The following is a 14,462-nucleotide window of genomic DNA, read 5'->3' as shown; positions in this document are numbered from 1 at the left end:
TCGATGCAGTTACTTTGTCTTTTGATCCTTAACTTTTGCATAGACCGCCCTTTCGGGTTTTCGACCTATCAGGCTAATTATTTTTCTGTTCGATGTCTCTAATTTTTGCCTGGGCCGCCCTTTCGGGTTTTCGACCCACCGAGACGCTCATTTTTGCCTAAGCCGCCCTTTCGGGTTTTCGACTTACCGAGCTGTTCTTTTATTTTTAGACAAAGTATTTCTTGACTGCATCCACATTCACGGGACGAGGGAGCTCATCCCCATCCATAGTCGTAAGAGTCAGTGCACCACCAGAGAAAGTTCTCTTGACGACATATGGGCCTTCGTAATTAGGCGTCCACTTGCCCCTAGAGTCGGGTTGGAAAGATAAAACCTTCTTGAGCACAAGATCTCCTTCTTGAAACACACGAGGATGAACCTTCTTGTCGAAAGCTTGCTTCATCCTCTGTTGATAAAGTTGTCCGTGGCACAAGGCCTTCATGCGTTTTTCTTCAATTAGATTCAACTGATCATATCTGCTTTGGCACCACTCAGCTTCTGATAACTGGGCCTCCATTAGAACTCTCATTGATGGAATCTCAACCTCCACAGGGAGTACTGCTTCCATACCATACACCAAAGAGAAGGGGGTTGCCCCTGTTGAAGTACGCACTGAAGTGCGATACCCATGCAAAGCATACGGTAGCATCTCATGCCAGTCTTTGTATGTGATCACCATCTTCTGCACTATCTTCTTGATATTCTTGTTTGCAGCTTCAACTGCGCCATTCATCTGAGGTCTGTAAGGAGAAGAATTGTGATGCTCAATCTTGAACTCTTCACACAAATCTTTCATCATCTTGTTATTCAAGTTCGTTCCATTATCTGTGATGATTCTGTTGGGCACACCATAACGGCAGATGATCTGATTCTTGATAAAGCGGATCACAACTTGCTTAGTCACATTTGCATAGGATGCTGCTTCAACCCACTTGGTGAAGTAATCAATGGCCACTAGAATGAAACGATGCCCGTTTGAAGCCTTCGGTTCGATTCTACCAATCACATCGATGCCCCACATAGAGAAGGGCCACGGAGAAGAAAGAACATTAAGTGTAGTTGGTGGTACGTGAATTCTGTCAGCATAAATCTGGCATTTGTGGCACTTCCTGGCATGCTTGCAACAATCTGTTTCCATCGACATCCAGTAGTAACCTGCTCTCAACAACTTCCTAGCCATTGCATGTCCATTGGAGTGAGTTCCAAAGGAGCCTTCATGTACCTCATGCATCAAAAGTTCTGCTTCTTGCTTATCTACACACCTGAGTAGTACCATGTCAAAGTTTCTTTTGTACAAAACATCCCCATTTAGGAAGAAATTACCAGACAATCTTCTCAAAGTTCTCCTGTCTTTGTTGGATGCTCCGGGTGGATATTCCTGGCTTTGAAGGAAACACTTGATATCATGGAACCAGGGCTTATCATCAACAACCTCTTCGACTGCAAACACGTGAGCGGGCCTCTCGAGGCGCTGAATTCTGATTGTTGGCAAATTATTCCGGTGACTCACTTCGTACATGGAGGATAAAGTTGCTAACGCATCTGCCATCTGGTTCTCATCACGAGGGATGTGGTGAAGCTCCACTTCGTTGAAGAAGGTTAGCAAACGCCTTGCATAATCTTTGTATGGAATCAAGCCGGGGTGGCGAGTTTCCCATTCTCCTTTGATTTGGTTGATTACGAGAGCTGAATCCCCGTAAATGTCAAGGTTCTTGATTCTCAAGTCGATGGCTTTTTCAATGCCCAAGATACATGCTTCATATTCTGCCATATTGTTGGTGCAATCGAACTGTAACCTTGCAGCGAAAGGGAGATGATTACCTTCAGGAGTGATAATAACTGCCCCAATTCCATTGCCAAAGACGTTCACGGCTCCATCAAAAATCAAACCCCATCTAGACTCGGGATCTGGACCTTCTCCAAGCAATGGTTCATCACAATCCTTCATCTTCAAGTGCATAATCTCTTCATCAGGAAAGTCAAACTTGATGGGTTGATAGTCCTCAATTGGTTGGTGAGCCAAATGATCAGCAAGAACACTTCCCTTAATTGCCTTCTGGGTGTGGTATTCGATATCATACTCGGATAACAACATCTGCCAACGAGCAATTCTTCCTGTCAGAGCGGGTTTCTCAAAGATATACTTGATCGGGTCCATTTTGGATATTAGCCAAGTGGTGTGGTTAATCATGTAGTGACGAAGACGCTTGGCAGCCCAGGCTAGTGCACAACAAGTTTTCTCAAGTAGGGAGTACCTGGACTCACAATCTGTAAACTTCTTGCTCAAGTAGTAGATGGCATGTTCTTTCCTTCCGGTCTCATCCTGTTGTCCGAGCACACAGCCCATAGAGTCTTCTAACACAGTCAAGTACATAATCAGAGGCCTTCCTTCAACTGGAGGTATAAGAATTGGAGGTTCTAGCAGATAATTCTTGATACTATCAAAAGCCTTTTGACAATCTTCGGTCCAAACAACCCCTTGATCTTTTCGAAGCAACTTGAATATAGGTCCGCACGTGGCTGTCATGTGCGAGATGAAACGAGAAATGTAATTTAGACGCCCAAGAAAACCTCTCACTTGTTTCTCTGTTTGTGGAACCGGCATTTCTCTAATGGCCTTGACCTTGTCAGGATCTACTTCAATACCTTTCTGACTGACAATGAAACCCAAGAGTTTTCCAGATCTAACACCAAAGGTACATTTGTTGGGATTCAGTCGAAGTTGGTACTTTCTCAGCCGTTGAAACATCTTCAGCAAGTACTCGACATGTTCTTCTTCAGTGCCTGACTTGACAATCATATCATCCACGTACACTTCTATCTCTTTGTGCATCATGTCATGAAAGAGAGTGGTCATGCCTCTTTGGTAAGTGGCACCTGCATTTATCAACCCAAAAGGCATTACCCTGTAACAAAAGGTGCCCCAAGGCGTGATGAAAGATGTCTTTTCTCTATCTTCAACTGCCATCTTGATCTGATTGTACCCAGAGAAACCGTCCATGAAGGAGAAGACCTTGGACTTTGCAGCGCTGTCAACCAATACATCGATGTGAGGTAGAGGAAAGTCATCTTTCGGACTAGCCTTGTTCAAATCCCAGTAGTCGACGCACATCCTGACCTTGCCGTCCCTCTTTGGAACAGGCACTATGTTGGCTAACCATTGGGGATACTCTGATGTGACAAGAAAACCTGCATCGATCTGCTTCTGTACTTCCTCTTTGATCTTGAGAGCCATGTCAGGGCGAGTTCTTCTCAGTTTCTGTTTGACCGGTGGGCATTCGGGCTTCAAAGGCAAACGGTGCTCCACAATACGGGGATCCAAGCCGGGCATATCTTGGTACGACCATGCGAACACATCGACGTATTCTTTGAGTAATTCAATCACCCTTCGTTTGACAGTTGCCTCAAGCGATGCCCCAATCTTGACTTCCTTCTTATCTTCCTCGGTTCCCAAGTTAATCACCTCTACTACCTCCTCATGAGGCCGAATGGTTTTCTTTTCATATTCCAATAACCGAGCAAGTTCCTTCGGGATTTCATCATCCTCCTCCTCTTCAGCCTCGTAGACAGGAGATTCGAAGTTGGGAGAGAGTGCATGGTTATTATGTTCAAAGGGCTCATAAATGCCTAGTCTGCATATGATTGATGATTGACTTTAGAAAATGAGTGAACAATGCAGACTTTTTAATAAAATATTTTGGGTTTTTTTGTGTTACCATTTTCCAGAAAGAGCAATAAGCATAGATATCGGAATAAACCACATTTTCCATTAATAAGAGTAGTGCTTGAAACAAAACAGCCCTACATAATTGCGCTTTCGTCCTGGGCAAGACGAAAGGATCTTTTTTGAAAAACAAACAAACAGAAAAAAACAAAGACACATTACTTTGATGCATGAACCACTGCAGGGATGTCAACCGCGTCCCAGTTGCGAACAAGTTTTCCAGGTGTGACAAATGCAAGCACTATCTCTTCAGGAACATCTTCCAAGACAGCATTGGCTTCTAGCGAGTTGTTGATGAACCCGGCGCTACAAAAGGTGCTAGTAATGGAGCTTGATCCAACACTGTTCGTTGCGGATCCTGCAGAAGAAGCAAATCCCAGTCCTTCGCGGTTTTTACTCTCTAACAACTGCACAACTTTTCCCCATCCTTCACCTGTTCCTTCCTGCACCACTTTCTGTGCGCTCTTCCAAGTAGCAAACGATACTTCATTTTTCTCTGGCTTTTTACCCTCTACAGTCAGGCCTTGGAAAGAGGTTCCTTCTGTTTCATCAGCACCAATAAAGGAAAAAGCTGACAAATGACTAACCAACAAGGCTTCCTCTCCACTCACAGTGATCAATCTCCCATTTCTGACAAACTTCAGCTTTTGATGCAAGGTGGATGTCACGGCCCCCGCTTCATGGATCCACGGCCTACCCAAAAGGCAACTGTATGCGGCTTGGATATCCATCACCTGGAATGTAATTTGGAAAACAAACGGCCCAATTGTAATGGGCAAATCAACCTCCCCGATAACTGACTTTCTTGATCCATCAAACGCTTTGACAACCACCCCGCTTCTTCTCATGGGAGGCCCCCGGTAGGAAAGTTGATCTAATGTGGATTTGGCCATTACATTCAATGAGGAACCAGTGTCCACAAGTACATTCGACAGAGCATCTGACTTGCAGTTCACCGATATATGTAATGCCAGATTGTGGTTCCTCCCCTCCTCAGGAAGCTCTTCATCACTAAAACTTAAATTATTGCAGGCAGTAATGTTTCCCACTATACTGTCCAATTGATTAACAGTCACGTCCCTCTCCACAAAAGCTTGGTCCAACACCTTCATTAGAGCCTCACGGTGTGCTTCTGAGTTCAATAGCAGAGACAAAATGGATATCTTAGAGGGAGTTTGCAACAGCTGGTCTACTACTTTATACTCACTCTTCTGGATCAGTTTCAGAATTTCGTCATGATCAGAATTCTTGCTAGTCCCATTGGATTGGCCTACTTCCTTCCTTGTACCGGGGCCATTCACTGTCGCCTGTTTAACTGCCGGATCATTCACTTTCTTTGCAAACAAAGTGAGGATAACACGTCCATTCCTCAGAACTTTACCGTCACTAGCAATGTTGTCCACAGAAATCGCAGGAGTTAGGGAGGGCAAAGGCACCTCCTGCCCACCTTCCAACATCGTGGCACTATACCTGTAAGGGACCGCTTTTAGAGAAGCATACGGCATAGGTCCTGGCAAGCCAACCACCAGTGGAGTAGTAGTTGATTCCCCACTGTTATAGCTTATTTCCAACCGCTGAAACTCAGGGGTGATGACGCACACTTCCTTGTCCTTCCTCGTGATGATTAGTTCTCTGTTGTCTATCAGCCTTTGTACGTCCTCTTGTACCTTTGGGCATCCTTTTACATTCACAGGACATATTTCACACGCTACATGATCATGGTCAAACAGAGCTGCCTCGCACATCTTGATATGTATTGGGACCAGGGGAGTTCGAACGTGCTGGACGTTCAGGATGACACCGTCTTCATCACAATCTTGTATCATGTTGACAGCAGGCCCGTGGTTCGGCAGAGGGTTCGCCTGAACATTGGGATTCTGATCTTTGAAGGATAGCAAGTTGGCCCGGACTAGTTTTTGCACTTCATTCTTCAGGACATAGCAGTTTTCAACGTCATGACCTGGGGCCCCTTGGTGGAAAGCGCAGGTTAAATCATGACGAAACCAGGGAGGTAAAACATCTGGTGTACGAGGGGGTGTTCTGACCTGGACAAGGTTTTTGGCGAGCAGGGCGGGGAGTAAGTCAGCATATTTCATCGGGATTGGATCAAAGGTTGTTTTCTGGCGGTTTTGTGAATGATATGGTTGTTGGGGGGTCTGCGGGCGATTTTGTTGTTTTTGAGGGTATTGTGGCGGATGGTATTGCTGTGGAGGGTATTGTTGTGGAGGGTATTGTTGTGGAGGGTATTGTCGTGGAGGGTATGGTTGTGGAGGGTATTGTTGTGGAGGGTACGGGTAGGGGTAATGTGGCCTTTGTTGGTGATATGATGGGTTTGGGATAGTGGATGCGACATTCGCAACCTAACGATATGGGGTGAAATTCTGCTGAGGCTTACCATGAGCTACCATTCCCACCTCTTGATCTTTCTTTTTCGCAAAGTGGCCTCCAAACTTCTTGGCATTACTTGCGGCAGGGGCACTTTCCCCGGTCAAACGTCCCTCTCGGACACCTTCCTCTAATCGCACCCCCATGTTGACCATTTCGGTGAAGTCTGTTGGTGCACTTGCAACCATTTTCTCGTAATAAAACTGGCTCAGGGTCTTCAGAAATATTTTGGTCATTTCCCTTTCTTCCAACGGCGGGACAATCTGGGCAGCCACTTCCCTCCAACGCTGGGCATACTCCTTGAACGTTTCCTTCTCTTTTTGTGTCATCGCACGGAGCTGATCACGATCTGGGGCCATGTCCAAATTGTACTTATACTGCCGGATGAACGCTTCACCCAGGTCATTGAAAGTACGAATGCTCGCACTGTCCAAATTCATATACCACTTCAGAGCGGCCCCAGTTAGGCTGTCCTGAAAGAAATGAATAAGCAGCTTATGATTGTCAGTATACATGGACATTTTCCGCGCGTACATCACCAAGTGACTGCGGGGACAAGAGTTCCCTTTATACTTCTCGAAGTCTGGCACCTTGAACTTGTGAGGGATAGTAACATTTGGGACCAAGCATAATTCACAGGCGTCCTTCCCGAACAGATCTCTTCCTCGGAGGGCTTCGACTTCCCTTTGCATACCATCAAATCTTTCTTGGAGTTCTTCCATCTTGTCGAAGGCTACAACATTTTCAGCTTGGAAAATTGGTTCAACCTCCTGTTGAATAGTGTGAATCAGTGGAGCTGAATAAGTCATTGCAGCTTGAGGGAAAGAGGTATTGGGTTGCGGAACCGGTGCTGACTGCTGAGCAAAAGGAGGTGGAACTTCAGATACAGCGGGCTGGGGGCTTCCACAGACTGGAGGTGGCATTCCCCATGTACAACCTGGAGGCAAAAAGAGGGGTGGAGAAGTCACCGTAGATAGCGGGGTTGTGCTCACCAAGGGCTGCTCTACAGTAGCGGCGGCAGCTTGAGAGTTCTGGGCTGACAGGAGTGCACTCATCATGGTCGTCAACCTATCCATTCCCTCTCGTAAAGTGGCAACCTCCTCCCTGAGACTCTGATTTTCTTGTTCAACTATATCCATCCTCTTCCGATTGGCCCTGGTGTTGTAAATGCGAGTTGGTTTGTGGAGAATTCGTCGGGCCACTTTCCTTGGGCGGCGGTTGATTGACTCCCCCCCTTTTGAAGTAGTGAACACAGTGTGAGACTCGATTTAGGAACCATGAATGCATGCTTATGCTTATGCAAAAAGGAAGGGAACAAATTATTATCGAAGAACTTGTTAGAGAAATTGTAAACATCATAAACTGAAACACTTCACTTAAGCATTGGAATATTACAAAGAAATTTTTTTTTTTTTTTTTTTTTTTTTACAAGTCCAGAGATTTCGGGAGCTAAAATCTAAACATAAGGTCCTAAGAACTTCAGACTCAAACTCCCGGAGTAGATGGGTCCTCGGAATCTGAATGTGCACGGGAGAACAAGTCCATAAACCTCCTCTTCCTTCTAGCATCTCGGTGGAGCAAGGCGTCTTTCTGACGAAGCAAGTCGTCCTTCTCGATCATCCTCTGGTTCTGGATAAAAAGCTCACGGCTCTGTTGGGCTATCTTCCCTTTCAAAGTCTCATTCTCTTGCTCGAGCTCCTGGCATCTCCTCTTCCAAGTTTCTTTTTCTTGCCTTTCTTTGGTTAATTGTTCATGAAACTCTTCCTTGGTGTCGAAGGGGATAGGCAAGGATGATGGTGGGATGGTGGACGATAGGTATCTAGGTAAGCGGTAGGGTAGGCCAAAGCTCTTGGTCCTATCAATAACCCATTGGGTATAAGATTCGTGCACATAGTCTGATTTCTTTCCCAACTGACTTCTGCTGAGTCTGCGGATAGCGCTCCAAGCTTGTGCGAATCTTTCCCTTTTGTTCGAGTGATCACCATGGTTAAGATAGAATTCATTAGTCAAGGCAAGGTTGTTTGGTTTTGTCTTTATTGGGTACCCAAATTGTCGTCGAGCGAGGAGTGGGTTGTAGCTAATTCCGCCACGCATACCCAAAAGAGGTACGTTGGGATATTCACCACAACTCACAATAATCTCTCCAACATCACTAGCTGCTTGGTACCAAACAATGTCAGATGGGTCAAGGGTCATGATTCGGCGAGGCCAGGAAAGCTTGTCATCATTGGTCTTGAAGGCACGGGATTGAGGTAAGTGGAAGGTAAACCACTGATAGAGTAAAGGTGCACAACAAGAAATGGTTCCACGGCCAGCCTGGGTACGGTCATGGATAGAATGGTAGGTATCGGCGAGTAGAGTGGGTACGGGGTTCTTTGTAAGAAAGATTTTAATGGCATTGATATCGATGAAGTTGTCAATATTTGGGAAGAGTAAAAGGCCATATATAAGGAGGGCTAGGATAGAATGGAAGGCAAGTATACTAGCTGCTTCAGCAAATATGGAGGCTTGTTGGTAGAGGAAGTGGGTGGGAAGACCTTGGAGGCCTCCTTTAGAGGTAAGGTTTGCTTGGATGATAGAGGTTTTAAGATGGAGGGCGGCTGCGATGTCGGAGGGTTTAGGGGTAGGCTCAAAACCATGGAAAGGTATCTTGTCTGGCACAGGTAAACCCACTAGGTAGGAGTACTCTTCAAGTGTGGGGACAAGCTGGTAATCGGGAAATGTGAAGCAATGGTAGAGCGGGTCATAGAACTGAACCAGGGTCTCTAGGCATCCTTCCTCAACATCTACTCTAAGAATTCTGAGCAACTTCCCATGATGAGCTTGAAAATCAACTGGATCACTTACTAAAGATGCTAGCTCCCTTAATCTCAACAGGTCTGTTTTTTTGAAAAGGTACTTCCTAGTGCTTCTCAGTGGGATGTCCATATCTACAAAGTTTACAAAAAGCTTGTCTAAGTCCTTCGATAATTTGGATGAAAAAAGAGTTTATGCATGGATGCATGTATGCATGATTATGCCAAAGTATGGAGAAAACATGGTGAAGTTAAATCCAAAATGTTGGAGTTAAGGGTAAACACGCCATTTGGTAAGGACTATGGTTTCATATGTACTTGTATCACGGGTTCTACCAAGTTCCCAAAGTCATTGACCACTTCCGGATATTGTCGGATTACGGGACTACTCCCGGTCCAACAACGTCCATAGGAAAGCCTCGTTTGAGTGTAGTATCGCGTATCAACCAATTCAAGACTACTCTTGATTAGCTACCGCACTACGTCCTAAAAGGCTAAGATGGGTTAAAGGTAACTAAAGGTCCTCAACTTCATAGGTCGCTTGGAAATATCAATGCTGAGCACGACTACTCATGCCAACATAGTAATATTCCCAAGATCCCTCCATTGAGCGGGGTTATCACATGTGCCACATCCGAAACTCACTCTCGGAAAGACACTATGATTATACCACCATCCTATCTTATGTTTCCCTCAAGTCCGGGTGTAGGACTTATCTCACCACTCACGTAAGAGATAAACACTTAAGCACGTATTTACAGTTTCAAATAATAACAAAGCATAAAGATGAAAAAAACAAGATAGGTTTAACCCACTTAGGAGTGTGATCCCCAGTGGAGTCGCCATTTTTCTGTCGCGGTGATTTTCGGATATCAAGCTATTGATTAGCGTTGACTCGCAATTTTTAAGATCACCACCGATCTTTTATTTTTCCGAAGAAAAGGGAGAAAGCTCGAAAAAACCCTAGTTTTTAAGAGATCAAAAGGTCCGGGGGTTGGTTACGCAAAGGGAAGGTACTAGCACCCTAAACGTCTATAGTACTCTATAGGAACCTCTTGCTTATTTTATCTTTATGCTAAATTAATTATTTGTTTGGAAATAAATGCTTAAGTGTGGAAAGATTAAAGAGATAGGTTTAAAAGAAAGGAGAAAAAAGTTTTTTTGTTTATTTTTATTGATTTGGAAAGACAAAGTCTTTTGCCTACATACCCGAATGGGATCAAAATCATGTAGTTCGGGGTAGAAAGTCGAGTGGTTGGTTTTGATTGATTTTAAAGTTCGAAAAAAAGAAGAGTTTAGGCAAGGTAAGAGGCCGAAAAGACATAGAAGAAATAAAAGAAGTGAGTTCGATTGATTTTAAATTAAAAAAAGGTTTTGATTGATTAAAGGTTGATTAAAGATTTGATTAAGAAAGAAAAAAAATAAAGATTGACCCTTTTTTTGAAATTTTGATTATGGAAAGTTTTTGGGTTTTGACTTTTTTTTTTTTTTTTTTTTTTTTTTTTTTTTGATCTCTAGTTATGTAAAGATAAGTCTAAACGCGCCGGATCCCTTAAAATGACGTTGGATCAAGTGAGGGCCCTTTTCCTCGGATACGGTTCAAATCACATGATCGTCCTCGGCGGAAAACATAAAAATAAATGTGAGTGTCGGTGCAGATTCTCATTTTTTATTTTTATTTACATTGGACCTAGATACATTCTAATTGGCAATAATAAATAAAAATTGCAAATGCATCAAAATAAATATGCTAGAAGAAATAATAAAATGCATGAAATACAAAACAATAAATACATATGGTGCATAAAATAAATAAAGAAAATAGAATGCAAGACATAAAAATAAATATAATGCCGGAAATAAATAAAAAAATGAAAATAAAAATGCAAGACATAAAATAAACATGATGCTAAAAATAAAAAATGCAAGACATAAAATAAAAAATAAAAAATAAACAAAATAAAATAAATAAAATAAAAAAAAATGCAAGACATAAAATAAGTATGATGCTGAAAATAAAATAAAACGAAAATAAAAATGCAATACAGAAAATAAATATGATACTAAAGAAGAATGCGAGACATAAAAATAAAAATGCAAGACAAAAATAAATAGGGTACATAAAATAAAGAAAATAAAGGTGCGAGACAAAAAATAAATATGATACTGGAAAATAAAAATGCAAGACGTAAAATAGATATGGTGCTGGAAAATGAATAAAGAAAATAAAAATGCGAGGCATAAAATAAATATGATGCATAAAATAAAAATAAACAAAATAAAATAAAAAAAAAATACAAGACAAAAAAATAAATATGATACTGGAAAATAAAATGCAAGACGTAAAATAGATATGGTGCTGGGAAATGAATAAAGAAAATAAAAAATGCAAGGCATAAAATAAATATGATGCATAAAAAAGTGCAATAAAAAAAGAATAGAGAAGAAGAAGGGGGTGCGGAAGTAACAGGGAAGTGCAGAAAGTAAAATACTAGAAGAAACAGAAAAAAAAAAAAAAAAAAAAAAGAAATGGGCTCAAAATAAAAGAGGTGGGCTTAACAGATCAAATCTGAATCGTCAGATTGATCGAAGCGTCCAGATTTGATCATGGGGAGACACGGTCTTAGCCATTAGATCTTAATCAAACGTCACAAGAGAAGAAGAACAAAGTAAAAACCAAGAGGTGAGACACATCTGATCAAAACAGGGGATAACATTGGCCGTTAGATCTAGGATCTAACGGTTCAACCCTGATGGTCCATGGGGACACAGAGATCCGCGGGCACCATAGTCTTGGTCATGGCAGCAGTATAAATTAGAAAATAAACGCAAAAATATCATAAATCCAACCTCTTTCTCTCTCTAAAACGCTCAAGAGCTCTCTTCTCTCTCTAACACACACCGCCGGAAGTTGTTTACCGGCGCAGTGGCTGGCTGCCATGGGTGGCGGCGCCGCCGCGTCGGAAAAAGAATCTCCCCCCTTTTTCTTTTTTTTTTTTGTTTTCTTTTTGAAAAAGAACTACACGTTGTGAATCCCCTTTTTTCTAGTTCTCAAATCCACAGTTATTTTTTGAAAAAAAACCAATGCCGATAAAGCCTAGATCTAGCCTTGAATCTTAGAAAAAAGTGAACTACCTTTGTCCTTCTGTTATCGTTTAAGCTTCAGAGTAAAACGGTTACAGCTTGGGTTGTGTGGGTGTGGGTGTTTGACGCGGTGCTTGTGGTTGGTGGTGTTTGGTGTAGGCTTGGCCGATGGTGGTGGTTCTGATGTAGGCTTGGCCGATGGTGGTGATTCTGATGTAGGCTTGGCCGATGGTGGTGGTTGGTGTAGGCTTTAGGCCGCGTGAGTGAATGGGTTACTGTGTTTGCTGTGTTGGTGGTTTGCGGTGGCTGTGTTAGTTGTATTGGTGGTTTTCGGTGGCTGTGTTGGCTCGGCCGATGGCTGGGCTCGGCCGCTGGTGGTGGTTCACGGAGGAGGAGAGGGGCTGAGTGGTGGCTAGTGGTGGCTTGGCTGTTCCGTCATTCTGACTGTTCGCATTCACCTCTCTCTCTCTCTCTCTCTGACATGCACAGTAATTAATGTAGCATTTAAAGGACATAATTAGGGTAAAAAAAACGAAGAGCCCCTCTGGGCCTGGACCGAGAAAACCGAAAAGAAAAAAGAAAAAAAGGAAAGGAAAAGGAAAAAGAAAGAAAAAAAAACAAAATATAAAACAGCAAAATAAAATAAAATAAAATAAAAAAAATAAAATAATAATAATAATAAAAAAAATAAATAAAGAACGAAAAGAAGATACTAATAAAGATATTAATAAAAAAATGGAAATAATAAAAAACACTTAATAAAAGGAAAAGAAAAGAAGAAAATAATAATAATAAAAAAGGTAAATAAATAAATAATAATAATAAAAAAGGGGCGTCTTCAAAACAAAAATGAGGTATTTTAAAATACCTCCTTGCCGAAATTTCATCTGAAATGATGGAAATTTCCGGCTTAAAAGACGAGAAAAAAGAAATAAAAACGGGTCAAAAATGGGGTATGACAAAGTTTATAAACAAAACTTGAATGAGCTTTATTTTATACATTAAGAATATATTTGATTTAAAGTTACAAAAGTATGTTTGTGAATTTCAATAGAAAATTATGCATTTTAATGCATAAAATGAAAAGGAAAAAAATGTTATTTTGAAAGTAAAAATATTTTTTGAGCTCTCTTAATTTTAATTAAAATATGTATTAAGTGTATGCTTTTTATCTTGTGGGCTAAGCGGTGGTCTAAATGTATGTTTGAGTTACCGCTCCAACTAGGGGTGGGAATAGGCCAGGTCAGACAATAGGCTAGGTCAGGCTATGAAAGGTCTAAGTTTAGCCTACGATGAATTTTTGAGACTTGAGTCTGACCTATAGTTTATCAAAGGTTTTTATTTTGGCTCGGCTTGACCTTTTTAAAAGCCTAGCCTAGCCTGATAGCTTTTTTAAAAACTTGATAGCCTTTTTAAAAGTCTTCTTCGCATTAAATCTTTAATATTTTGGAGTAGGAGGAACGTAATAGGAATGTTAAAGAAAAGAAAAATTAAAAAAAAGAAAACATTAACAGGAATAAGAAAACCAATAAAAATAACGAGAAATATAAAGAGACACATGATTCACACCTAAATTGTAATTAAAGTCTTACTTGATTATAGGAATAGAAGTTATGGAGCAGCAATGTGTGTAATCAAAGTCTGCTAGTTTCAAAAATAAAATTAATTGTACCCAAAAAATAATTAAGTATATATTGGTACCCAAAAAATAATTAAGTATATATTGGTACCCAAAAAATAATATAAGTATATATATATATAGGTCGGCCTATCAGACTTATAAGGCTTTTTAATAAGCTTAAGCCTGATGTATTTAATTTAATAGACTTTTAAAAAAGCCTGAGCCTAACCTTTTAATTAAATAGGTCAGTTTAGGCCAGACTTTATGTAGGTCAGGTCGTAGGCCCCTGTAGACCGACCTGACCTATTCTCATCCCTAACTCCAACCCCTTTTAAGATTACTTTCAAGTTTCAACCCAAAAATAACAAAAGACATGATTTTACCAACATACTTTAAATGTAAGTTCTCGACCTAAAATCAGTTATCCAATATAGCTAAAGTTTGTAAAAGCAATTCTCTCTCTGATTTTAAACTGAATTTCCAGAAAAAAAAAAATTCAACTTATAACCAGACCAACTAAAATTTAAATAATAATTTTTCCAAAGTTTACTTTTTAAACATATCTTAGACTCAGTTTAATTTAAGCTAAGAGAAGAAAAAGAAGAGAAAGTTTATATTTTCATGTTAGAATCACATTTTTTATATTCTTTTTAATTTAACAATTTTTTTATATTTTATTTTTTCTATTTTCATTTTCTAAATCGAACCTTTAGGAAGTATTTGGTTTGTTTGTTTTCTATTTTCATTTACACTGGAAATAGAAAACGGTGATAGAAATGTGTTCGGTTGGATTTCTGTTTTCATTTTCAGTTAA

General features: G+C 40.9%; 1 protein-coding gene and 1 pseudogene across 1 annotated transcript; both read right to left on the bottom strand.

Annotated features, from left to right (window-relative positions):
• Positions 1-205: 205 nt before the first annotated feature.
• On the bottom strand, positions 206-7,287 carry LOC106795429 (uncharacterized; annotated as a pseudogene).
• Positions 7,288-7,633: 346 nt separating this feature from the next.
• On the bottom strand, positions 7,634-9,076 carry LOC102664651 (uncharacterized). The gene has a single exon (XM_006582469.2). It carries the CDS (start codon positions 9,074-9,076, stop codon positions 7,634-7,636), a length of 1,443 nt encoding a protein of 480 aa, XP_006582532.2.
• Positions 9,077-14,462: the final 5,386 nt, after the last annotated feature.

Source organism: Glycine max, chromosome 12 (genome assembly GCF_000004515.6).
Source record: "Glycine max cultivar Williams 82 chromosome 12, Glycine_max_v4.0, whole genome shotgun sequence".
Lineage (NCBI taxonomy): Eukaryota > Viridiplantae > Streptophyta > Magnoliopsida > Fabales > Fabaceae > Glycine > Glycine max.
This window is presented reverse-complemented; position numbering and strand designations above follow the sequence as displayed.